The 25269-nt window shown below is 44.7% G+C and overlaps 1 protein-coding gene across 6 annotated transcripts in view; it reads left to right on the forward strand.

Moving 5' to 3' along the window:
- LOC146800041 (uncharacterized) overlaps window positions 1-25269 on the forward strand; it is a 49353-nt gene that overhangs the window by 10193 nt on the left and 13891 nt on the right. For 4 of the 6 annotated variants that reach the window (XM_085620957.1, XM_085620956.1, XM_085620954.1 and 1 more), the window contains 4 exons: window positions 958-1050; window positions 2022-2297; window positions 7836-7946; window positions 21058-21165. In XM_085620957.1, the coding sequence (XP_085477083.1) occupies window positions 958-1050; window positions 2022-2297; window positions 7836-7946; window positions 21058-21165 (588 nt within the window). The remainder of the gene's footprint in view (window positions 1-957; window positions 1051-2021; window positions 2298-7835; window positions 7947-21057; window positions 21166-25269) is intronic. The other 2 variants (XM_085620958.1, XM_085620955.1) reach the window with 1 other exon arrangement.

Consider the following 25269-nt stretch of genomic DNA (forward strand, 5'->3'; position numbering starts at 1 on the left):
GTGTCCACTGAGGAATTTATTGGAGGCTCTAAGTCAAGGGAGGCCTCTAATGTGGAGTCTTGCTTTGTGTTTGGAATAGGGAAAAGAGAGTTAATTGGCTTTTGGATTGGAGGGCCAAATGCCATTATTTCCCCTCAAAATTGTGATAGTGAAGTGCCCACCAAACCCCTGTATATCAGCAAGAGTAGTTTGAATTTGGTTTCTGCTTATCAGTAAAGGTTCCTCCATATTTATAATAATCCCATTTTTGAAGGCTTTTGACTTTTTAACTTTCCATAACAGAACCAGACGTTTGTTAGGAGAGCAGGTAGAAAGGAATTCAGTCAGGCTTACTGAAGACGAGGGAGTCCACTACCACAGCTCTGAACTTATGGATGATGCATGAGAGGCATCAGGTTACTACAATGAGAAGGTTTTGTCAGATAATTTTTCTGTCGATTGACCGATTAGTGGAAACTTTGATGGGTAGCACCTCTGTCTTGCTTGTTACCATTTTTGCTCCTCCTTTCAGACTGTCACCTTCTTTCCCTCGTTCCATTGCCCTCTTCTGCATTGCCCCTGAAACCTATTCCTCCTAATACTCTTCTACACAAACAAGAGGGCTATTGTGCCTGCAACCACCATCACATCCTGACAGTGGAAGAATACACCATAGAAACCTGTTGCACAATTGCCATCCCATTCCGAATGTCAATTCAGATTGTCTATTTGTTGTTGATATGATCTAATATTTGTCTTTTGTAATATACATTTGTTAATATTAAGAAATGTTTACAAATGTCTTATTTTCCACTTTATCCACGCTGCACACATTTGTGGCAATGGCTGCCATTGCACAGGAATCTCTAGTCCTCTTCTCTAACCTCACTTTTTAAAAACTCCTTATTTCCACTCTTTATTGGGTCATTACTCTAGGAGCTGTACATCACTTACCCATTGCTTTTCTTTTTTAACCAGGCCCTGTGATTGCAACCTGTGTCTTTTCATTACGAGCCAAAGTAAAGGAAGGGCTCGAGCCAACGGATGGGGAGGATTCTAACAAACGACACAGTGAGTGAGAGTGTACGATTTGTTCAACTGTAAACAGACAATCAGGAACCCATGCCTGCCTTTCAGACAAGCTGACCTATCACAGTTGATTCTAGGCAGGCTGCTGCCAGGGCACAATCAGACTGGGAAGTGAGTAGTGCAAAAACAAATAACAAGGAACACCTATAATCAGCAGCGATATCCCTACTCCAATTTAAAAAAGACTTCAAGACGCGCCTCATTAATGAACTCTATTTTATGGCCCAGTAACAGTCCACAAACCAGCTACCCTTTCTCTCACACGTTGACTGTGTATTTGCCTCTGACTATGTACAGTGCCCCACTGACTTTAGGGTAGATTTGCGCTATGTAAATATCACATACATGTATGTATTTTCCTGCAGCACCAAACAGGCACATTGATTCTCTTTTGCTGACATAAGCATCAGCGGACATAGACGTGCACAAGAACAGACATCCTAGGGGTTGATGCTACTCACACAAACACATCCATATGTGAAATGCGGATGGAATTCTTTACCCACCTTTTCACCTCGTGATCTTAGATCTTGAGATTTTTTCCCCCCAATCCAAACTAAGGGCCTGATTTGGTGGACGGGTTTTTCCGTCAAGACCTCACTTATAACCTGCCCTCCTTATTACAAATGCCTTGGGATGTAAGTTTGGCTGATGGGTTACTCTGATACATAAGTGCCTTCTGTCCACGAGCCAGTCCACAGGAAAAGGAGGTGCTTCCATTGTACCTCTCGCATTGTGAAATGCTATATGTGTAGAATTGCAATTCTATTTTTACAGAAGGTCTTAAGTGTGCTCTTTGCTATGTGTTTGTTAGTTACACTGAACATATAAAGGCTCTTAAAAAACAGACGCTTTTTCAACGAAGTATGGAAGAGCTACGGTCTCTCTACAAACTAATTATCATTGATGTTGTCTGATAATCTTAGTCTAATTAAGATTGTTTTTTTTTACAGGCATACCAACTTCTGAGAAGGATTCATTCATCATAAGCAGAAAGGATGCCCGATGTGGGCAAAATCCTCTTTACACAGACAGTAGGGAGAACCTTCATCTGATTGGCACAAACAGAAGGGACAGCCTGGAGCTATTTGGCACATACCCGAGGAAGAGCCATAATCTGCTTGGCACAGACATAGAGGAGAGCTCTGATGTGCTCACAACAGACAGAAGGGCAAGGTCTCCTCTGCACAGCACAGACACAATGGAAAGCACAGATCTGCTCAGCGCAGGTGGGAAGGACTACTTTAATGGTTGAGTTTTCAGATTCACTGTCACATATTACACTATTAATACCTAATACAATACATTGTGACCTTTTCACAGACAACCCCTTTTTAACCGTTTGTGGATTTTGATCTCAAACAATATCACTTTATTCTGCACTATCTCTCTCGTTCATCATCTGGCTAGCATAATCGTGACATTCTGTCTTGACTGTGACCAGTTTTAACATTGCCTTGTAATTTCCTCCTAGACCAGAAGTTCTATGTATCAATGAAACCTAATCACAGCTTAATTTTTACTGTTTTACTCATCAATATAAGACGTTATTGAAGGTCAACGAATGCCGTCCTGTAACATAGACCCATAGCATGTCACCATACCTACTTCTGTCCGGCAGACCATTAGCTCTTAAGTGATAGCACACTGACTGTACCTTTTAGGGCTCATTACACCACAGTCTTTGTGTGTTATATAAACATAACAACTCTATCATTGTTAGTAGAGAACTAGGATCACTTTTCCGACAGTACTCAACCTAACAACTCAACCAATCTTTAAATGGGTATCTGTCACAGGTTCTATTTCATACTTTTGGTATTGTAATCATGCATATGTCTCTCATACCTTTTACATTTCTCCAGTGACCTGCAACAGACCCATGATGCCTCAACTTCATTCTTCATTGCCACGGATTCAAGAGGTGGCACAACCACAGTAATGACTATAGGTTTACCTTGCACTTAGTGCAGCCAGAAATCTTTCCTAAATTTCTCTGTTGTAGTAATATTCCTTCAAAATCGCCTTCATGTTTATCTTGTAGTCTTTGGTCTTACACAAATGGTGAAAGTACCTGGTCTTGTTATGGGTGCATAAGCAACTTGCGAATACTTGCTATGGAATAATTCTAACACTGCTTGCACATCTTTGACCGGCCTCTGCCATTTTTTAAAGCCTTGTCTACATATATGCCAGAAACTCACTTGTGGCATCACCTCTAGGGAATACACTTTAAAATGCATTCAATACTCCCGTAGCTGCCAAAATGAAAGGGTCAGGGCTCAGAAAATATTTCTGATTTAGGATGCCAACAGATGGCCTTGAAAAGCATGGACTAGGGCAGTAGCCAACATAACTCTTTCTTCTCCAGCATTGGATCTTTCATATATGCACATGCTGGAATCATTCCCTGTTATCAGGCTGGGAATCCACCAGTAAACCGTGTTAAATTGACCAACGGCCTCAATAACAGCGTTTTTCAGTAGCACATCCTCCTCATTTGAAGCAACCCGACCTTCACCAATGAGGTGGCAGGGCCATCTTTCCATCTCCCGCCCCCGGACCACCTTAGCTCATGTTTGTACTACATGTTCTGTGTCAGGGAGTCCCCAGGCAGAGCTCTGCTCTACCTCTTCCGTGGCCTTATCCTGACACTTTCTGGGCTGCCCTAGGAGTGAAACAGCCTTTATTTATTTGAAACGTTTTATATAGCGCTGGCTAGACCAGGAGGTATCAGAGCGCTTTACATGAGGATCAGCGAGTTAAAGGTTACATAGTTACATCAATTAAATCAAAGAATCACAGAAGGAGGGGGAGGGAAGGAAACACAACGGGGAAACGAGAAAAACAATGTCAGATGACTGGCTGGGTAGTTGACTGCCGAGGGGGTGAAACCATCGACAGACTCCTCTATAGCTGCATATGACCGCTCCACCGGGCATCGGCCAAGGTTGCTCGTGCACCGAGGTTAGTACAAACAGTTTTGGTATCCGCCCAGAGTTACAGGTTACGTTATTACATCAATTAAATCAAAGAATCACAGATGGAGGAGAAGGGGGGATGAAACACAATGGGGAAACGAGGATAACAATGTCAGATGACTGGCTAGGTAGGTGACGGCCGAGGGGGTGAAACCAGGGCCAGACTCCTCTATAGCTGCATATGACCGCTCCACCGGGTATCGGCCAAGGTTGCTCGTGCACCGAGGTAAGTACAAATAGTTTTGGTATCCGCCCAGGGGGCATCATCAAAGGTCCATCGAAAGTTCCATTAAAGTTCCACCGGGCATGGACCATGTTGATCCGGCTCCGTGGTGTGTACAATGTTCAAGGTTTCAGTCCGGGGGGGGGGGGGCATAGTCATAGATCAATTGGCAGCACCCATCCCGGAGTTACTGGGAAGCTAAGACTTACTGTAGGGTTGATATGCACTCGATAGCAATGCTTCCAGAGGACAGGCCAGGACAGCCATCTTCAGGTCAGGCATATAGAATGTGAAGGCCCTGGGTTGTAGGGCACTCAGCTGTCGCCCCAGGCAATTCTCTCGATGTGTGTGAGGCTGTGGTAGGACTAAGTGTAAAAAACAGTCCCATTGCTAGTCTTTTGCGCTGTGGAGACCCTGATGTGAGCAACTGTGGTTAGGGGATGAACTTGATCTGATCAGTAATGAAGGGGTTCTGAGGAACAGTTCAGCTAAAATAAGATAAATTGTCTCTATCACAATTGTCATCATGTAGCTTCACTGAGAATTGTTTTCTGTCATATTTATGGGCAGGGTGCAAGAAGGAGGCTCTATCACGTTTAACTTGGTTTAGAAATATTTGTCTGGCAGATGTATAAAAAAAAGTTCCAGAAGATGGCACTGATGATTCATTTTTCTATTCTTGCTTTCCTTTTAACAGTGTTTTCGAAGCGATGGGAGCCAAAGTTTGTTTGTTTGTCGGATTAACAGATGAAATTACAAAGGATGACACTCACAATTGGCAGACCAACCGTTTAGAAAATGCCCGGAGTATTAGTTTCTTCGAAGCACTATGCAGCTCCCACGTAGTCTGCCATTTTGGAAGAGGTGTGCCACTGATAGTTTTTGTAGAGTTGCCCTAAGGTTAAAGATTTTCGTTTATTTTGAAGAGTTTCTATTTGTTTTGTTTAAAAGAAGACCATGGTGATTGCAGAAAAATGAACTGCAGCCGCAGAGTTGTAGTCCTCTTAACTCCTGCTGCTCTTAGCAGTTTTCCCTCTGAGATCCGCTCCAGGCTGTCTTTTAACGATGGACCTCGCTGTGTCCGCTACTCAGTTAGGGGCCGGTCAATCTAAAATGTTCTCCCAATATGGCCGCCGTTCTGGGTGTTCGCTACAGCCCAGCCTTCATGTGTGTGCAGCGGGGGCTGTTGGGGGAGCTTAATTTAGCCTCACAGAATTTCGTTTACAGTCGCGGGGTCCCATTTTTTACCTACTGCGGCAGCGGGTGCTTTCACCTCTGCACCTCCGCCTCTGCACGGGCTTCGCTGGAAGTGCCTTAGCTGGGTTGTGACACACTCCTGGCCGATCTGGTCTTCTCCCGATCCGGGGTCTTCCATGCCCCCACGATGCCCAGTACCCATGCGTGTCTGTATGTCCCATTCCTTAGTCTCCACTGATGGGACCATGCGATCCTGGGTTTGCATCTCCAACAAGTCCGCCTCCTCTGCACTCAGCTCCCTTTGGAGTTGCTTGCGGACCCCACACACCAAACTAAGGCAAGCTCCTCGCACCACTGCCTTCAAGGCCTCGCACTTTGTGGCCCTAGACGTGCCTGCCCCTTCCCAGTTTAGTGTGATGTAGTCTGCCAAAGCTCCCTCTGTGCTGTTTACTCAGCGAGTCGTCCAATATCTCTGACTGCAACCGCCAGACCCTCGGTTGTCGGGCCGGGAAACCCCAGCAGACTGTGCAAGTGATCGAGGAGTGGTCTTGGAGGAGCCAAGCCTGCTGGGCCACCTTGATGGACAGATCGGGATCTGAGTTTGCTACCAACACCCTATCTAGCCTGCTGTGAGTGGGGGAGTAGCAGGTGTATATCCTCTGGGTGAGATGTCTCTAGCACCAAATGTCATGCATCCCTAAGTTCCCCATTACCTCTCGCAGTTTCTCAGTCATTCGGGGTTTTGTACCTCTGCAAGGGGGGCACCTATGAAGCTCTGGGTCCAACATGCAACTGAATTTGCCCACCCATATAAGAGGCACCTCCAATTCCTTTACTAAGGTTTCCTGAAGGGAGTGGTAAAAGTTCAGGTCGTCTACATTTGGGGCATATATGTGTAATATTGCTAATTCCCTGCACAATTAATTTATTATTAGCTTGGCTCTGTGTTATTGCCCTTTTTATGTATTGGTTGTAGGGCTGATACTTACCAAGAAGCTAGGGCTGTGGCTGTTATGAAGCAATGGTGGTAAGGTGAAGAAAGCAGGGATGCCTAAAATATGTAATCCACCTTAAATAGGGTTCCCGGCAGCCCATGTAGGCCAAGGATCCTATCTTGCCTGATCTTCAAGATTTAAGTGACCATGCTGCTGTCCCCTGGTGTGGGGCTGTTTCTGCCTTTATCTAGCACATCTCCATTTACCTGCTTTGTTGACTTCTTAATATTGTTATCTGCTGTGAAATAACTTTTCACAACGTTCTTTAAATTCCTTGTTTCTTGCAGAAACATCCTCATATCTACGTTTGGATACATTCTTGCATCTTCCTATTCAACCTGAAGCCAATCTTGAGTCTGGTGCTACTCATGTCTAAGTAACACCTTCATTCCTAACTTATGTTTTTTCTTCAACTTTTTTAATCAACTGGATTTCTTTTACCCACATTGTGGTTCAGTTGCACGCTTCTGAGGATTTGTCTGCTCTAAATTGACTACTTCTTGCGTAATAGTGTGCCAACATTTTCTTTTCTTGTACAGTTTTGTTGGCATATTTGCTAAAATTGTAAACCTGTTGCTTGCCTTCAGAACACCACAAATCGTGCTTTTTAGGAAGATATCTTCCATGTCAGTCAATTTTTCACATATTCAACTGATGGTAAACCTCCCAACGCAAATCTTTGACTCAGAATTGGAGGGTGAAATGCAGCAACCAGGATGTTTCACATACTACCTAGAGCCCTACACAGTTGGATACCCGCTATTTGCCAGAATATGAAGGTGACGCAGTGGATGAGGAGGATACTTTTTAAGACTATAAGATCAGCTACAGACATATGATGAGGACCTTTTTTATGAACTCTATCCGCATCGTCATGGCTATACACCATATGCCTTTCTCAACAGCCAGCTAGGAAGCCGAAGCCTGTTCTTCCTCCATCTCTGTTTTCCCCACCACTGCCACCACCACCTGCCACGCCACCTCAGACACTGTTGTTGAGACCTGTGGTCATATTAACACTGTTTACTGCTATTTTTAGATTACCAGGGGTTACCAGAATGACGACAAGAAATTATTCCAGCATATGAATCTATGAAAGATACCAACGCCGAAAAACTGGAGTTACAGGTAAGTAGCTAATTTCTTCCTGTTGTGTGTGAGAAATGACTTGGTGTGACTGTGATTGACTGTGGAATCAATGATTGTGTTGAGGTGACCAATATGTGTGAGAGGTAAGGGATCTTTTTTACCTGCCTTAATGAAATCTGTGGAAGTAATGCTGCTAGCTTGAAGGTAAGACGTACAGACAGACCCATCTTTAGCTTTTGTAACTGACTGTGAAATTTGTCTTTGATGTTTTTGTTACCACAGATGAAGAGTTCACCACAGTGATAATCTCTGATAGCATCAAAGAAGAGGGCGTGGCCTTTCCCATAGTTTATCAGGATCCAGAGGAAGTTAAAAACATTGACTGCTTTTTAGGTAAGTTATCTTTTTATGCATAGGAGCATTCATATTTATTTAATATATTCATTTGTAACGCACTACAAAATTGTTTCTAGATGTCTGTGTGCCTTTGTCTAAAGTCTGTGTTCTTTCACGTTTCAGTGCGTCTTCATCTGTGTATCTTTATGACTCATGCTCAATATCTTGTAACCAATCATAATTAATCTTCCGCCATCCTTCCAATCGAACTCGGGTCAGATATCCCGAATACCCATTTCCTAATTGCGATTCTCTCCCAATCACAATTAGCAAATCTGTATTCCTAGTAAATGATACTCTTCTGAGTTTCATTAGCGATTCCTAGTGGGTCGCAAATAAATCTACCTTGTGCATATTAATGAGGTAGGCCGCAATTGTAGACCCACTATTAATTGACTCCATCACAGGGATGGTGGCCTGCTGAGGGCAAGAGACCACCATGCCTTGATTGCTTTCAAATAAAGCGTTTTTTTAAGGAAAAATGTAATGCTTAATAAGATTTCTGCACTGGGACAGCTCCTCCAGGGGTGGTTTCTGCGCTGTATCATGCAAGCACCTCCCTGTCGTTCTGCCTTTGCGAAGCAGGTGTCTGGATGGTATAGGACTCAGGCGTGCAACGACCCCCCCCCTCCACATCGTGTGTGTCAGCCCAGCTGCGACAGCTTCCCGGGCGCACACGACAGCCGCACCAGAGTACTTCACAGGTCTTTAAAAGACCATTTACCTGCTAACGAGGCTTTGTTATGTTTTCACCCCTTCTTAGAGCCCCTGCATCTCAACTCAGCATATTGCTATAAGAAACAGCCCCACACCCCCGAAATTTGGCTCTAGTTGCGCCTCTGATAGTACTCCATGGTGGTTCCCTGTGGGAGACCTGGTGGTTTTCTTTTTCCCATATGCAATGTGTTGATGGGTTCCCCACAGGCACCCTTTACATCACTGGGCAACTTGTTCACTTCTCACAGGGGTTAAAGTCCTCATGACACTGTTCCAATACTTACTACCCCCAGGGTTGTCCCGCGTCGTTCTCCTCGCTAACACAAGGTGTGATAACAGTTTGCCTGGGAGAGGTTGTAAAGGTTATTTGCTGCCTCACAATAATGGCCTTTCTTGGTGTCTGAGGCAATGTAATACCTATGATGTATTTTATAAGATTAATTAGAGTGGCCCAATAGGGTCTAATCTTTGGGTATGACCACCTTATATGAATCATTGTGCCTTTTGTTTGGCACTGTCTCCAACACAGGTCAGAGCCACCAAAAAAGCACCTAGTCTGGCTGGGGTCAAACACCAGTGTGTCTCAGTTTGTTGGTGCTGTCTTTATACTTTGTGCATGTGAATGTTTTTTTTTTCCGTTCTCTCCCATATAATGTTCCAGTGTTCCCGGTAAATGGTTTCTCCGGTTCCTCCTCCCACTGTGTCATATATTTGTATCTAGCTGTGGTGAGATCTGACCCAATGCTAAATAAAATTGCGTTATACCTTGCATGTGGGTACATTGTTTGTATCTGTTGGAATGCTCTGCCTTCGTCTGAGCTTAACCACTCTAGTTCTTTAAATTGAACCTGTCAACGCTGCATAGATAGATTCACCATACTTGGGTTTAGCCGTCCCTTATCTATTGAAATTATGAATGAACATTGGGTATTACACGTGTGACACATTTGCCACACTATATCTAATTTCCAAACCTACTACCACTCTCTGGGACTTTAACCTTGACTGCTCGGCCTAGAGCTTATGTGCATAAGTGGTAATGCTCTTCGCAGTCTTCTCTAGTTCTAAGTGTTTGGTCCATAAATAAATCTTTCAGTCGTTCTGGGCCTTGACCATACTGATTGGTAAAGTATGGGTCTTCTTGGCCCCAGATAAAATCTGGGTTATATCTCAGTCTTGTCATGCATGATGGGTTCAATGTTATCTTTTTGCTTCTAGTTCTACTTCTCCCCAAACATAAGTAGTAACCTCAAAGCAGGAAATATATCCAGTTTTTCATCTCTGCCATTGTGGGAGCCATAATAGAAGTGGGATTAATAAGCCATTCATTCATCCATTTCAGTGCAGTTCGAATTTGCTCTGCCGATATGAATCGTTTGATGTCTGGGAGTCCATGGCATCCCTTGGAGAGTTTTTTGCATAGGGTCAATTTAGAGTTTGGCAGACGGGTTATACGTTACACATGTGATGGAATAAGATATAATGCATTTGTAATAAGGTGGACGGGATATGCATCATGTTTCTGACTGAGTAACTAATCCGCCAATGCTGAATCGGGCCCGTAGAACAGTTTTGTGGTATCTCTTTGATTGTTTGTTTTGAAAAATGAAATGGAAGAATTTGAATTGTATATAGCAGTCTTGGTAGAAAGTTAATGTTTATGCTGTCGATTCTGGTAAAGCAAGATAGTTGTTCTTTTAATATAGGTCCTTGAAAATGATTCACAACAGGAAAGAGACATTGCAGGAGTATAGATGTTATTATCTTTTGGTATGTTTAGCCCCTACTATAGGAACAGGCCTTCAGTAAATTCTAGGCCCCATTTTAGAAGATGAGGTCAGGATTCCTAATTTGGGTCAATCACACCCATTCCCTGGGACTTGGAGTAATTTATTTGAAACCTTGCGCATTGGAGAATTTCTCTAGTTCTTCTTTTAGAGCCGGGATGGAAGGGTCAGCTGGAAGCAGAGAATTTAATCTGTGAAGAGGGCAACCTTGTACTTCTCGCTTTTGAGTGTCGGCCCTTTTATTGCTTGATTTTCGTTAATCATTTTTAGGTCTTGGCTAGTGAAGGCTGCGCTTGCGCAGTCTCGCTCGCGAAATTTAATGACTTGGAGAAGAGGGGCTTGAACCCGCCTCTCTTCTCTCCTCTTCTCCATTGGCTGGCCTCTTAAATGCTGGTCAGCCATTGGAGAAGAGGTTTGTCGCTCCAAACAAGCCCCGTCTCTTTGCGATTCGGGGGCGTGTTTTTTCGATTCTCTCTCTGGGCGTGTTTAAACACGCCCCAATCCGAAAACGCCGCTGCCTTTCTCCGAGGCATTTCTGCTTGACCTCGGAGAAAGGCAATGGTGTGCTTGTGGAGGATTTCAGTGAAGTTTGTTTTTAAGGGAAGATGTGGCTACCAGTCAGAGCTGCTGACTTTGCAACTAGGGAATCAGGTTCAAGTCTCTGCGTCGGCTCACTATTCTGTGATTCTGGGCACATCACTTAATCTCCCCTCGCCTCTCAAACAAGCATTTACAATGCAATGGTCTCGGCATTGTTAAAGTTAGAGCTGTTGGCATTGCTCGACATTATTTTTGTTTATATTTTTGTTTTTAAAACATTTAAAGAAACGGCATTGTTATTTACAATGTCAATAGCTTAATCACTCTCCAATGCGAGACCTATTGCATTTGCACCCACACAGAGAGCCACCCACACAAAGCCACCCACACACAGAGCCACCCACACATAAAGTGCCACTCACATAGAGCAACCCACACACAAATAGAGCCACCCACAGAGCCACCTACACACACACACACACAGAGTTACCCACACACAGACGGAGCCACCACGCATAGAGCCACACACACAGTGCCTCCCACACACACACACAGAGCCTCCCACACAAACACAGAGCCTCCCCCACACACACACAGCCACACACACACAGACACACACACAGCCACACACACACACAGCCACACACACACACAGCCACACACATACACAGCCACACACACACACAGCCACACACACACACACAGCCACACACACACACACAGCCACAGAGCCACATACACACACAGTAAATAAAAGACTATGCCTTGGTTGAACCACGCTATCGCTGTTGTCTCTCTTTGGGAGTGGTTTCGGGGGAGGGTGGGGGAAGCCACTTGCACGTTGCGAGAGCACTATAAATTGGAAGCAATTAGCACTCTACGAAATTATTTAAAACAGGATACATGCAAACTACTCGTGTAATCAAATTCACAAAGGACTTGAAAAAGACTTGTTTCTGGTGTGAATCACACCCGGCATTAAACCAGTTTGCACATTGCATGCGCGGCGCAGATAAATGCTGCGAGTCCGTAGCCCCTCTTTGCTCAAAGAGCACGTTAGATTCGCCAGCGACAGCTGTCCACAGCACCTGAGACAAGTCATGAGACCAGTCCTGCCTGGGTGGGTGGTGCCAGTGGAGGCTGTTGTGACGTCTGCGGGATCAGCCCCCTGCCAGGCCCAGCCACTGAAATGCAACACAAAGGACACCAGGAAGTAAAAGTGATACACAAAGCGATTGTGCTCAAGCAATACTGTTTGATTGTCACCCGCACAAAACCCAGTATTCCTGAGGGTAGCAGACCCGACGCAATCACGAGTAACTACTAGCGTAAGTGTATAGTGTCATAAGTATTAGGGTCTATGCTTCAGGAAGTCACCGGAAAGCAGTTAAGTGTATAACCTAAACCTTACAACAAACACAAGTTCGTTGATAGGTCAGCAGCGAGAACAGCGAATACTGCGATTGGTTGAATAATATGCGATACAGATGTAGTGAGGCCAGGCGCTGTCTAATGCCATGTGTCCCACCTGGGGAGGGTGACAGGGGAGTTTGATGTGACCATTAGCGTACAATACGTCGTTTTGAGAGACCAGGAGGGGAGTGACATTAGATAATATTAAACGCTCTCAAGAGGCGCTAGGAGTTCACGCGTGTTATATCAGACTCTTAGAGGAGGTTCACCGGTGTTCTGGGCAACGATAGCGCCACATTTATATAAAATGAAGTGTTTCTTAGGGGGCAATACAAATGCCAATGCAGGTGTTCAGAAATAATGGCTGACGCCCGAAGGACGAATACTATAACAAGCAAAGGCAGATAGGGAGAAACTAGAGGGCAAGTTAAACCCCCAAGGCACACATCTTGGAATCAGGCCTCTATACTACCCACATCTCACCTCTATAAATCGTACAATACCACTGTGTTCGGTACATGTAACACCCCCTCTCTCCCACACACAAAGTTGGAGGCAGACGCTCCTAAGAACTCGCATTGCCGATGCAGTCAGTCAGGTTGGGCGGCGGTGCCTTGGGCTTGGACTTGCCGAAAATGTGGTTCATAGCTCCTCTGCTCTTGCAATACTGGGGCTACAGGGACAATGGACGCAGTGCCGCCGCTAATGCTACTCCAGAACCGCACTCACGATGACAACGCTTCCCAGGGACGATCAGCTGCACTTACAGCCCATCGTGACGTCCAATCAGGGTTCGGAATCTTCTAGGAAGTGGGGCGAAAACAGCGGCCTGCAGGACTGTGGGAAACGGAGTGGCCTTCTTGAAACATTAGCCGGCTGAAGGACATTATTCAATTATCTTTGAACAGTTGTTTTTAATAAACTGTAATTTATAGTAATAACGTTAGCGAATATACAAAAGCAACACCAGAATTTTAAATTGTATCAAGTAAGTAATAACACTGACACGATTTAAATCAACATTAATAAACATGAAAAATCCCTCCGGTGTCTTGTCAATTTCACACAACTGTTTTACGGTGGAATCGAGGAGTCCCTACTCTGAGAATCTATCTTCATATTTCCATTGGGTACGTGTAGGTAAAACCAGGAATACCGTAACGTAATCATGGGAGAGCCTGGCAGGGAGGCAGGATTTACGATTTTATGACGTCTAGATTTACACTAGAGCTACAATCGAAGTCGATGTCGTCCACAAATAGAAATCGAAGAAAAAAAAACACATGGTCCTTTTTACCGGCCACAAGGTGCAGTAACGGTTTCTTGATATTGGATGCGTTTGTTACCATCGAAAGTATTCAATGCTGTGACTTGCTTTTTTGTTACCATTTTAGAAACGGCTCAAAGTAAAGATGGCCACCACGCTTGTCCTCGCTCTGAACACTTTTCTTTTAAAGGGTTCCCCGGCTAAATTGAGAGCAGGCATTATCGTGTGCAAAAGCACTTTTGAAAGAAAGAAAAAAAAACCTTGTATGTGAGGTCGATCGAAACTCAGGGAGTGGAAGGAAGCAGCTACCTCGAAGTTGTGACTAATGTCTGTAACTGTGTGCAACTGACTGACGCAAACACACGCCGTTCCTTTCATGTTATTTGTTAACGCCCGTGAGTATGTTTTGTCAAATGCTGGGGCACGCTTACCAGGCAGGACTGACACCTTTTCCCAGAAATAAATACCGATCATTTGTACACGGTTTAAGAAAGGCCGGGATATGTAGTTAAAAAAAAATACCTTTTTACAAATCGCAGGAGCACGCCGACTTGGTAACCATGTTTCTCCGAGGTCAGCCAGAAATGCCTCGGAGAAACGCAACGTCGTTTTCGGATTCGGGGGCGTGTTTTGCTGTTGTCTCCTCCCTGAGACTTTTCGCAAAAAACACGCCCCCCGATCCGAAAAGGACGGGGCATTATTGGAGTGACGGGACCTCTTCTCCAATGGCTGGCCAGCATTTACTAGGCCAGCCAATGGAGAACAGGGGAGAAGAGGGGCGGGTTCAAGCCCCTCTTCTCCCAAGTCATTATCTCTCGCGAGCGAGACTGCGCAAGCGCAGCCATCGCTAGCCGAGACCTAAAAATGAATGCGTCCTAGTGTAATGTAACTTGTGTGCTAATGTAAAGGTTTCTAATACTTTCGGGTGAAGTTCGAGCTATATAACAAATCGAGACCTAAAAAGCTTTGGGAACTCCGAGGCGGACACTGTTCTGTTACATTGTAGCAAAGATGGCGACTGTCATTCACAACCCGCTCAAGAGGTGAGTGCTGGGGGGCCCTGGCCGGGGGCGTGCACGGGGGCAGATATAGTGCTGAAGAGGGCGCCCCCTGCACGGACGTGCTGGACGAGCACTGAACGGATGTAAAGGTTTCTAATACTTTCGGGTGAAGTTCGAGCTATAAAACAAATCGAGTCCTAAAAAGCTTTGGGAACTCCGAGGCGGACACTGTTCTGATGCATTGTAGCAAAGATGGCGACTGTCATTCACAACCCGCTCAAGAGGTGAGTGCTGGGGGGCCCTGGCCGGGCGCGTGCAAGGGGGGCGGATATAGTGCATTAGAGAACGCCCCCTGCACGGACGTGCTGGACGAGCACTGCACGGGGGTCGTGGCCGCTCTTCCTCCAGATCTCCTTGCTCGGAGCGGTCATTGTGTGCGTGGCGGGGACTTTGGGGGTCTCAGTATCCGTGCCTCCTCCATGGGTGTTTGCGAGGCCTCCCCCCCCAATCCCCCCCCCCTTGAAGTGCGCCGCTTCGTATATTGCTATTGCACCCGCCCATTGCCCCTAGGGAAGCCGGCGCTGGACTCTGGGCACCCCCTTCATCTGCAGGGTTAAGCCCTACCCGCTCTGCCCTGCAGAACCCACCCCTCCTGTAACTTTAACTCCTGAGGAGGAGAGAGCGACACCTGGTTCCTACATGCGGTGCCCACTGGTTCCTGCTGTTGTGCATTCCATCCCTTCACTTCTGCACCCAGGCTCCCTGCTTCTCAGCATCCTGCGCCCCTCCCCCCACATCACTCTGTGTTCGAGGTGTCTAACTCGGTCCTTGGTCCCTGCATGGGGGCCCCAGTGGTCCCTGCAGCTGTGCATCCCGTCCCTGCACTTATGCAACCCCGGCTCCCTGCTTCTCAGCATTCTCACACACACACTCTGCTTTCGAGCCGTTCAACTCGGTCCTTGCTCCCTGCATGGGGTGCCCACTGGTTCCTGCAGCACCCCTGCACTTCGCAAACACGCCCTCTGGTCCTGTTTGCCTCCCCCTGCCACTGCCTTGGTTTCGAGGTGTCCCCACCGTCTCTTGGTCCTTGCATGGGGTGCCCACTGGTTCCGGCAGCATTGAACCCCTGCCCTCTTCACCCACGCCTCCTGGTTCCTCTGCCGCCCGTTACCCCTCCGGTCCTGCTTGTTTCCGCTTCTAGCTCCCCGTTTTCGATGTGATCTAGTCCTTGCTCCCTGCATGGGGTGCCCACTGGTTTCTGCAGCATTGAACCCCTCCCCCCACACTCTGCGATGTTTGTATTCAAACTGCTTTTTTGTTAATTGCGTACCACCTTCATCATAGGGAGTCGCAAGGTTTTCTTTGGTTGTACTATTTGTTGCCATATTTTTGCAGTTGGTGTTGGTAGCTTTATTTTGAATGCTGTGTTAGTTATTGACTGTCTGTCGCCTATAATACAGAAACAGTGTTTCCCTCACCCCCTAATGTCTGTGTGTATGTGGCTCTGTGTATTTGTGTGGCTCTGTGTGTGTGTGGGTGGCTCTGTGTGTGTGTGTGTGGGTGGCTCTGTGTGTGTGTGTGGGTGGCTCTGTGTGTGTGTGTGGGAGGCTCTGTATGTGTGTGCCTCTGTGTGTGTGGCTGGCTTTTTGTAGGTGGCCCTATGCGTGGGTGGCTCTGTCTGTCTGTGGGTAACTCTGTGTGTGTGTAGGTTGCTCTGTGTGGGTGGCTCTATTTGTGTGTGGGCTGCTCTATGTGAATAGCTCTGTGCAGGTGGCTCTGTGGGTGGCTTTGTGTGTGTGGTTTCTGTGTGTGGGTGCAAATGCAATAGGTCTCGCATTTGAGAGATTAAGCTATTGACATTGTAAATAACAATGCCGTTTCTTTAAATGTTTTTTTTTTAAAACATTTAAAAAAATAATGTCATGAGCAATGCCAATAGCTCTAGCTTTAACAATGCCGAGACCATTGCATTGTAAATGCTTGTTTATCAGAGGCTCCATTACGACGGCAAAGACCAGTGGTTAAATTGGACAACCCTGTCTTGTGCCCCTCCTGAGGGATATGTGCTGTGAAATTTACCCATTGATTTTAATGCATGATCCTGGTCGTATAAAGATAGGTAGAATGAAGGAGGTCTTCCCTAGAGTCAGATTAGCCGTGGCCAATGCTCTACAGAGGAATCCCCAATCAGCTCTTAGTGGTTTTGTTATTGTGGCTTTGTCTGGTATTATCATTAGTCTATACAATGCTGCTGAGAACCTATCTGCACCCAGGGCATTGTTACGAGTCATTCCCTGGATCGCCATCCTGACCTCAATTGGCGTAAATGAGGTCTGCCGCTTTTCTAAATGTTCTGGTGATATTTTGAGTGGTATAAAGTTATCAAACTATTCACTTTAGGCACAGTTGAGGCTTGGTTGAGTTATAGAATAAAGTAAAATTCCTTGAAAGTTCAAAGGATGTTTTGAGATAATATATTTGTGTTCCCCCTGTTGTCTTGAATTCCTGCTATAAAGTTATCCCTGTTTAAATTTTTTACGGTTTATGTTTAACCTTGTCTAAGAGCCTATCTGTCTAGATTTCTTTTGAGCTCAGCATTACATTGTCGCTGTAAAATTAAGTAATCTCAGGTGAAGGTTGCAATTTTAAGGAACAGCAAACAACAACATTGATTTCTATCATCTGTAGTATAGACACGTGCAACAGAAAATTGCTAGTCTACTATTTTGCCCCTTATGCTCACCACCTCCCTTTGGGGTCTGTTAATGTGGTTTCTGGTTAGAACAGCAGACCTCTTCTTTATAGGATTGCTACACCTTTTGTTTTGGAGAGTGCGTGAGAATGAAATTGGGTGGGAAACCAATGGAAGCTAGGCCTCCGACCATCTTTGTGCAGGTGATGGGTCTGTCTTGTGTAAATGAGCTTTTTTGCACAGGAAATCCAGTCAGTGATGTGAGACCAGAGTATATCATATTAGTTGTAATATGGCGCTTTATGACGTAGCAGAAAGGCTAGAGTTCTTAGTGGCAGTCTTGTGCAGCTCTCTGGGGTTGATGATTGATAACCATCCATAGCCATCATGTTGCTGCAATGAGACAGGTAAGGATTAATATTTAGTCTTCTCCGGAGGAAGCAGGATGCAGTTCCTTTTCCAGCTTTTGTCTTTGCCCAAGGACTTCCCTGTGTTCCCTCTGAGACTTTTGTACCTTCCAGTCCCCAGATTGCCTATCGCTATTTCTTTGTTCACCATCATCTTTTTCCCCCTTGTTTGGGTTAGACAATTTCAGTACGTTGCGTGCCTCATCTGGTTTGTGTGAGGCATATCTTCAATCGGGATGTGGAAGCCAACAGGGTAGTTCTATCTGTATGAGATTGCCTTCAGATGCAGCCTCATGGTCACCTCATTAAGGGCTAGATGTGTCAAATCATTTTCCTGGTTGCAAAAGGCTGCAAATCGGGCCGTTTGCGACCAGAAAATGCACTTTGGTTGGATCAATCCCAAATTGCGATTCGGTAACATGTAACTGATTCGCAGTTTAGAATTGCCAATACATACCGAAACAGTATTAGGAAGGGGTGTGTTTAGGGTGTCCCTTCCTAATACCGAATCACATTGGTATGTAAAAATGTTTAACGACCGAAATGCCGTTGCAAAATATTTGCATTTTATCACCTACTTTAAGTAGGTGGTAAACCATGTGCAAATAAGACTCCCCTTTTAGAATGTAAATAAAAACATTTGAGCAGGCAGTGGTCCTAATGACTGCCTACTCTCAAAAAATGAAGCTGCAAAGTATAATTTTTCTATATAAATTCATTCTGTTTTCGGTATTAAAAAAAATTGCTTTATTAAAAAGTGATCACAGACCTGGTCGTCTGCTGACCTCAGCAGGCCACCATCCCTGTGATGTCTGAGATTCCTAATGGGTGGCATATTGCGACCTACCTCATTAATATTCATGAGGTAGGTCTATTTACGACACACTAGGAATCGCTAATGAAACTCAGAAGAGTTTCATACATTAGGAATACCGATTTCATAGTTGCGATTCAGATTCCTAATGTTAGTACATTTAGCCCTAAATTCCCTGTGTCTTGCAAGGGTGGCATTAGAGACATCCTGAAATACAAGAATATAATCCATACGGAACTGGATAGAGTCCCTTGAGCATGCATTTCTATGATCTTGAAGAAATGCACTCTTGTAAATACATAAAGTGTGAACTTTTGCAGAATCTGGTAGGCTAAATGCACACTGTCTGGCCTGTCGAGCACCCCTTCCGGCTTGTCGTTTTTCTATAAGATACAAAACAAAAGCTTGCATGTTTGATTCCAAATCCAAGTTGACGACATCAGCATTAATGCTGCAAATTCTAGTCTTGTTCCTGAAGGAGCGATTTTTGATATCTTGACTTGGTCTTTCATTTTGAGCACTGAGTTTCAAGCTCTCAGATAGGACAACCTGTTTGGGTGCTTGTTCTTCTGCAAATGTCCCCATTTGATCTCCAGTCTGGTTTCTGTTTTCCTTAGGTTGTGGTGAAGTTCTGAAATTGACCTTACTAGGTCTTGACGCAGGGAGGCCCTTAGCAACTTAAACATCATCTGAATATCATTGCTTATTGCAGGAGTGTCTTCAGATCTGAGCATGGTTTCCAGATCTCAACTTTCTGAAGAATTTTGAGTGCCAGCAGTCTCTTTTCTTTTAACCATCAGCTTGGTGTCATTTTCTAAATCTGCTGGGCGGTACCTCTGTTAAGACTGACAGTGGTTTACTCATCCAATATATAAATCGACAGACTGGTTGAAACCTGCAACACCAAGGACGGATGGCCTGACTGCCACCATATAAATTGGGCCCTGTATCTCAATTCCCAACCTACTACCACTTTCTCACCGTAAACCTTAACTACTCAGCCTAGTGTTCAAAGGGAGTAACTTGGTTATCTAACCAGATTGCAGCATTACAATTTCAAAAAATATGACCGGCCACAAAATAGTAAGAACATTTTTGATTCCGAAGCCTCTTTATGTTCTAATCCTGGAAAAGTGTATTTGGGAGGAGATGTGCTGTAGTACCTAGAAGCCTAGATTCAAATCTTGGCCTTGGTAATTAACTCAGTTTTGTGTAATTCTGGGCAAATCACTTAGAGCCTGATGTAGTCTTTGGTGGAGAGAATACTCTGTTGCAATAGAAATGGAGTGCCCTATACTCCAAAGTGACGTTCTGCCTGCATCATTTAGAGCCTAGCGGATCTTCAAGATATAGACTAGTCAGTCTCCGCCACCTACATACACCTCAGATGGAGAACGGGCCGCTGGAGGTTTAGCCATGTGTTTGCCGCCCTATTCAGATTGGGCGAACACATGGATCATTTTCGCTGTCTGTCACCGCCAGATAAAACATTCAGTGCATTTATAGTAACCATTGTGGTGGTGGTTCCTGGAAATGCCATAGATGTTTGGTGGGGCAACAAAGATCTCCAGTGTTGGCGGGTGGAGTACCCTTGGCATGGCGGAAGTGTAGTACTTCGCTATGGTGATGGTACTTCATCCGTCCATCAAAATTAGGCCCCTAATCTCCCTATGCTTAAAAATGTGAAATGTAATATGAGGAAAGTAAATATGTAATCCTCACTTGATAAATACGATCCTAAACATCACATCTCAACCCCCACATAATGTGCAGCTCTGCGTTTCTTCCTAGCTAGGTTTGCACTATATAAATACTAGCACATACATATATAATGTTATTGTCTAGTAAGTACCAGAATTTTGCGTTGAGCATTGGGTTTGAGACTGCAATTCAAGGACCTTTGCTAGAAACTCAGTGGGGCTAGGGTTTGAAAAATGAATTTCAGGTAGCTAACTGCAAAAGAGGAAGGCAGAGGAATGCACTGAGTTCCAAGCAGGCGAACTGAGTTGAAAAGTGCTGGTTCCGCAGGCTTTGAATCCGTTGCATTGAGCATTCCAACATCGTTCCCTCGGCATCAAAGCTTTTGCTATGTGCTAACATGCTAGTGTGTCTCCAAATGTTACTCTTGGATGTTTTATTATCCAGTGTAGATTATTAACTGCCCTACTACATACCAGGTCCCAGTGAAATCCTGCAACAGTGTTTTGCTTCTGCTTTCCTCTTAAAGGGCACCAGATGTGGCTAGTGTTATTCACATTCACACCCTATCACTCTCAATGACTGAGAGACGCTGAAGGTGTCATTAATACATCGCCATCTGTTCTCCATTCATTCGTCGCAGCTGGTGGTGAGGCTCTTGGACTTGCACAGAGACCATCCCACCCTTGCCCTATGCATTTTGCCTATGAGGTCCAAGTACGCTCTACATTGATCACATTTCTTCCGCGAATTAATTATACGTTTTTTACAGGAATGTCCAATATAGCATCTCTTAAGTCATCAATCATTAAAGAGGAGGCAGAGTCTTCAGGGAATCGTCAAGACACTGAGATAAAACAAATCATCTGTAATTTTCCAGGTGAGTTAATGGCACCAACCTGAAAATTATGTGCAAGTGACCGTCTATAACCCTATGTTAGGATAGGATTTCTAATGTATTGAGCTATTACAGTCCACACATACATCATGCGCTCCTTTTTCCTAGCCACTAGTTTATGGTATTCTTCTTTGTTTTAATCCTCTCAGCTCAATAGTCTTCTCTTTTCGAGTCGAGTATTACTTGGAACTAGTTTGAGAAATGTGTCTGTCTTGATCATATCTCATGCCCCCTATTCTACATGCCTTCATACTTACTGTGCTTCATGTTGCTTTATTTACTAATGTGCTCAGAATTGGAGTGTACAATAAAATGCATCCTAATGTTTCATATTTATCATATTTTTAAGAACCTGCAAGGCACATTGTAGAGTTAAACATCCGTGGATTACCTCCGGCGGTTGTGGCAGTTTGCCTCAACTTTAATTTTTCTCGCACTCCATCCACTCCTGTATACTTGACAATCTGTGGCTGAACTGGAGATGGTTATTGTCTTTTAACAAACCACTAGCAAAGTACATAGCGTTGTTACCCCAGGGGTACACAAAGTGCATACCACCATTACCACGATATCTCCGCCAGGGCGTGACTGACGGTGTGAGTCTGTGTGTGTGTGAGTCTGTCTGTCTGTCTCACTCACTTTTGGCTGTTGCAACCGGTCTCTTGGGCCCGGTCGCAGAGACCCCTTACATTTCTGTATGGGCGGGTAAATATGCATCCATCTGTTAAATCAATCAAAGAATTTGAGTTAATTTTTGCCTTCTCTTGTTTAGCAATTTGGATTGTTGCTGATAGTCAGTGGTGTCTTCCATAGCTGCCATCTGGTCACTCCCCATCCGCAGATATTGTATTTATAACTATATGTATAAATAAACTGTAGAAAAATTGATCATGTTTCTAAAAGACCCCCTCAGAGTAGGAATTGATGGTTCGCATTCTGTACAAGTAAGTCCTTGGCTAGGGAAGCATCACGATAAGTCTATTTAAAACCCTTAGCAAAACATCAAGCAACACATCCAAACTGCACTCTGCCTTGAGCTGGTGTCCTCAGTGTAAGAATGGCCTCGTCCCCACTGAGTAGATGACTCAGCAGAGCAGCTGCTTGCTTCTCAAACTAATTTATACACCACAAGCTAATTGTAAATTCTACAGTCAAGCCAAAAGGCCAGCCCCATGATATGGTTCCCCACAATCTTTGGGGGCACTAGGGTAAGAAGCTTTACCGTTCTCTGTGTCTGAAGCACCATAACATATGACATGTATTTGTAATGCACACATATACCCAGAAGGTTATATTGGCAGTGAAATAAAAAAATAAAAAAACATAATCACCGTCCTCCTGCCCCTTGGTTTACAGAGCAATTAAAAACTGAAAAAAACAAATGTAAAGCTCTGGAAAGGAACTGGAGGAGGAACTACATGCAGGACTCTAAATTTAAATTAGTTTAGTTTAGTTTAAAGGAGTTTGTAGAGCGCATGGTAACACCTCCCGGCGTGTCCCCGCGCTATGGAGAAAGAGAGCAGCAGCAGAGGAAAAAAAGAAGCGAACCAGTTCACACAGCAAAGAGGCAGGTTTTCAACTTCTTCCTAAATCTGATTTCATTACTCTCCAGCCTAATATCTAGGGGCAGGAGGTTCCATTGTTTGGCAGCTAAGGTGCGAAATGATCTGCCACCCATTTTAGCTTTTTTGGGGCAGGTAGTTTTGAGTAGACCCATTCCTTTGGATCTAAGAGATCTGTTAGGTTCATACACAGACACCAAATCAGATATATATGCCGGAGCTCTGTGATGAATGATTTTATGGCACCAGAGCATGGCTTTAAAAACAATCCTCTTACTGATCGGTAACCAGTGGAGGGCTGCTAGAGAGGGACGTGAAGGAGCTCGGCGGGGAAGCCTTAGTACCAGGCGGGCTGCCGAGTTTTGTAGAACTTGTAGCTTTTTTATGTTTTTCACTGAAGTCCCCATGAGTAATACATTGCCGTAATCAATACGGGACGTTATAAGTGCCTGCGTCATAGTACGTCTGGAGTTAATGGGTAACAGGTCGAGGGTGCGGTTGAGGGTTTTCATCACCCCAAAACATTTGCCAACAGTCTTCTTTACGTGGCTGTCAAATGACAGTTTATTATCCACCCATACACCTAAGTTCTTCGCCTCTTGTGCAGGCGAGGGCAGGGGTCCCAGGCAACTGGGCCACCACTCTGTCGTCCATTTGACCTCATTACCTCCTATAATGAGGACCTCTGTTTTTGTCCCATTAAGTTTCAAACAGTGTTCATTCATCCACATAGCCAGTTTGGACATGCACGCGTTGAAGTTATCAGCTTCCTTAGAAGGGGCCTGGGTCAGAGATATAAAGAGTTGCGTGTCGTCGGCGTAGGAGACAAGCTCTACGCCGAACGATTGCACCACTTCTGCCAGAGGGGCCATGTAGAGATTGAACAGGGTGGGACTCAGGGCAGAGCCCTGAGGAACCCCCTGTTCCAGCATCACCCTGTCAGAGAGGAAAGTACCTCTTTGAACCTGGAAGGTCCTGTTAGTTAAGAAAGATTTCAGCCAACCCAGTGCCTTGTTGGTGACTCCCGCTTTATTTAGACACTGTAGCAAGATGGAATGTGCTACAGTGTCAAAAGCGGCACTGAGATCAAGCATGATAAGGGCCATTGTCTTTCCCTTATCTGCTCCTTCTCGTAAGGTTTCAGTGGCCCTCAGTAGAGCTGTCTCCGTAGAGAAGCCAGTTCTAAAACCCGACTGAGATTTGTGGAAAACATTGTGGGTCTCAAGATGTTCCATAAGTTGACTGTTAGCGATTTTCTCAGCTAACTTGGCCACGTAGGGTAGCAGGGATATGGGTCGTAGGTTGTCCATTATGTCCATGCTAATGTTTGCTTTTTTCTTAATGGGTAGTACTATTGCTTGTTTCCATTCCTCCGGAAGGCGAGAGGTAGTAAATGAGGCGTGTAATAAGTGCCTGAAGTGAGGCTCTAACACAGGAAAGGCTTCAGCTTTAAAACACTACCAAGCACTTTGTAAATTAGCAAGGAAGGAATATGTTTCCTCCACTATTTCCAATGCCCAGAATTGTTCGCGTACCCTGTTTTACTATGGTAAAAAACCTTGCTGGCTCTGAAACACAGTCAATGCCACCTATCTTAAATGAACAACAATTCGACAGCCTCGCTAACTACTTTGTGGATAAAGTAGAGCAAATATACTCTGTATTACAAAATACTCACAGTGGCATCTGTTATGTCGCCCTCTACGACCGAGTCTGATTACAGGTCGAAGGACTCCACTAGACTACAAACCTGGACACTTTTTGATAGTAATTCTTCTAAAAAGATTATAAATAGTATTAAATCTGGTTCCCCTTGTGATCTCATCCCTGCATCTATGCTGCAGCAGTTGGATTCATCCTCTTTGATGTTAATTATGCAGCTGCTTAATGCCTCTATTCAAGAAGCTATTGCTCCTTCAGACTGGAAACGTGATGGTTCTTCCTCTTTTAAAAAAGGCCAATGCGGATCCATCTCAGCCATCTAACTTTAGGCCTATCTCTCTGCTTCCTACTTATTCCAAAATCTTGGATAAGCATGTTAACCAGCAACTAACTCAATTTGTTGAATCTACTAACCTTCTACACTCCTCTCAGTCCGGCTTTAGGGCCGGTTATTCCACCGAGACAACTCTGCTTGGAGTATCAGAAATGTTACGACATACTGTGTTAATTAAATCTTTGCAATCCTTTGGCATTACTGGCTCAGCACTTGGCTGGCTTTCATCTTTTCTTGCCAAACGGACTTTTCAAGTTTTTTCATCTAGAGCCACTTCTAAAATTCACTCTTCTTCTTATTGGGTACCCCAAGGCTCTATCCTAAGTCCTCTTCTATTTAATCTGTATGTTAAACCTCTGGCGACAATAGCAGAGGAGGCGGGGCTGTGCCTTTTCGACGACACCCAGATCATCTTTTCCCTTTCTATGGAAAAGACGTTTGGACCTTCAGTTCTTCAGACTGGTCTGAGGAATATTGCATCTTGGATTGAAGCTAATCTTCTTAAGCTAAACTGCAAAAAACTGAGGT

The sequence above is a fragment of the Triturus cristatus genome, chromosome 8 (genome assembly GCF_964204655.1).
Source record: "Triturus cristatus chromosome 8, aTriCri1.1, whole genome shotgun sequence".
In the NCBI taxonomy this organism is placed as follows: Eukaryota; Metazoa; Chordata; class Amphibia; order Caudata; family Salamandridae; genus Triturus; species Triturus cristatus.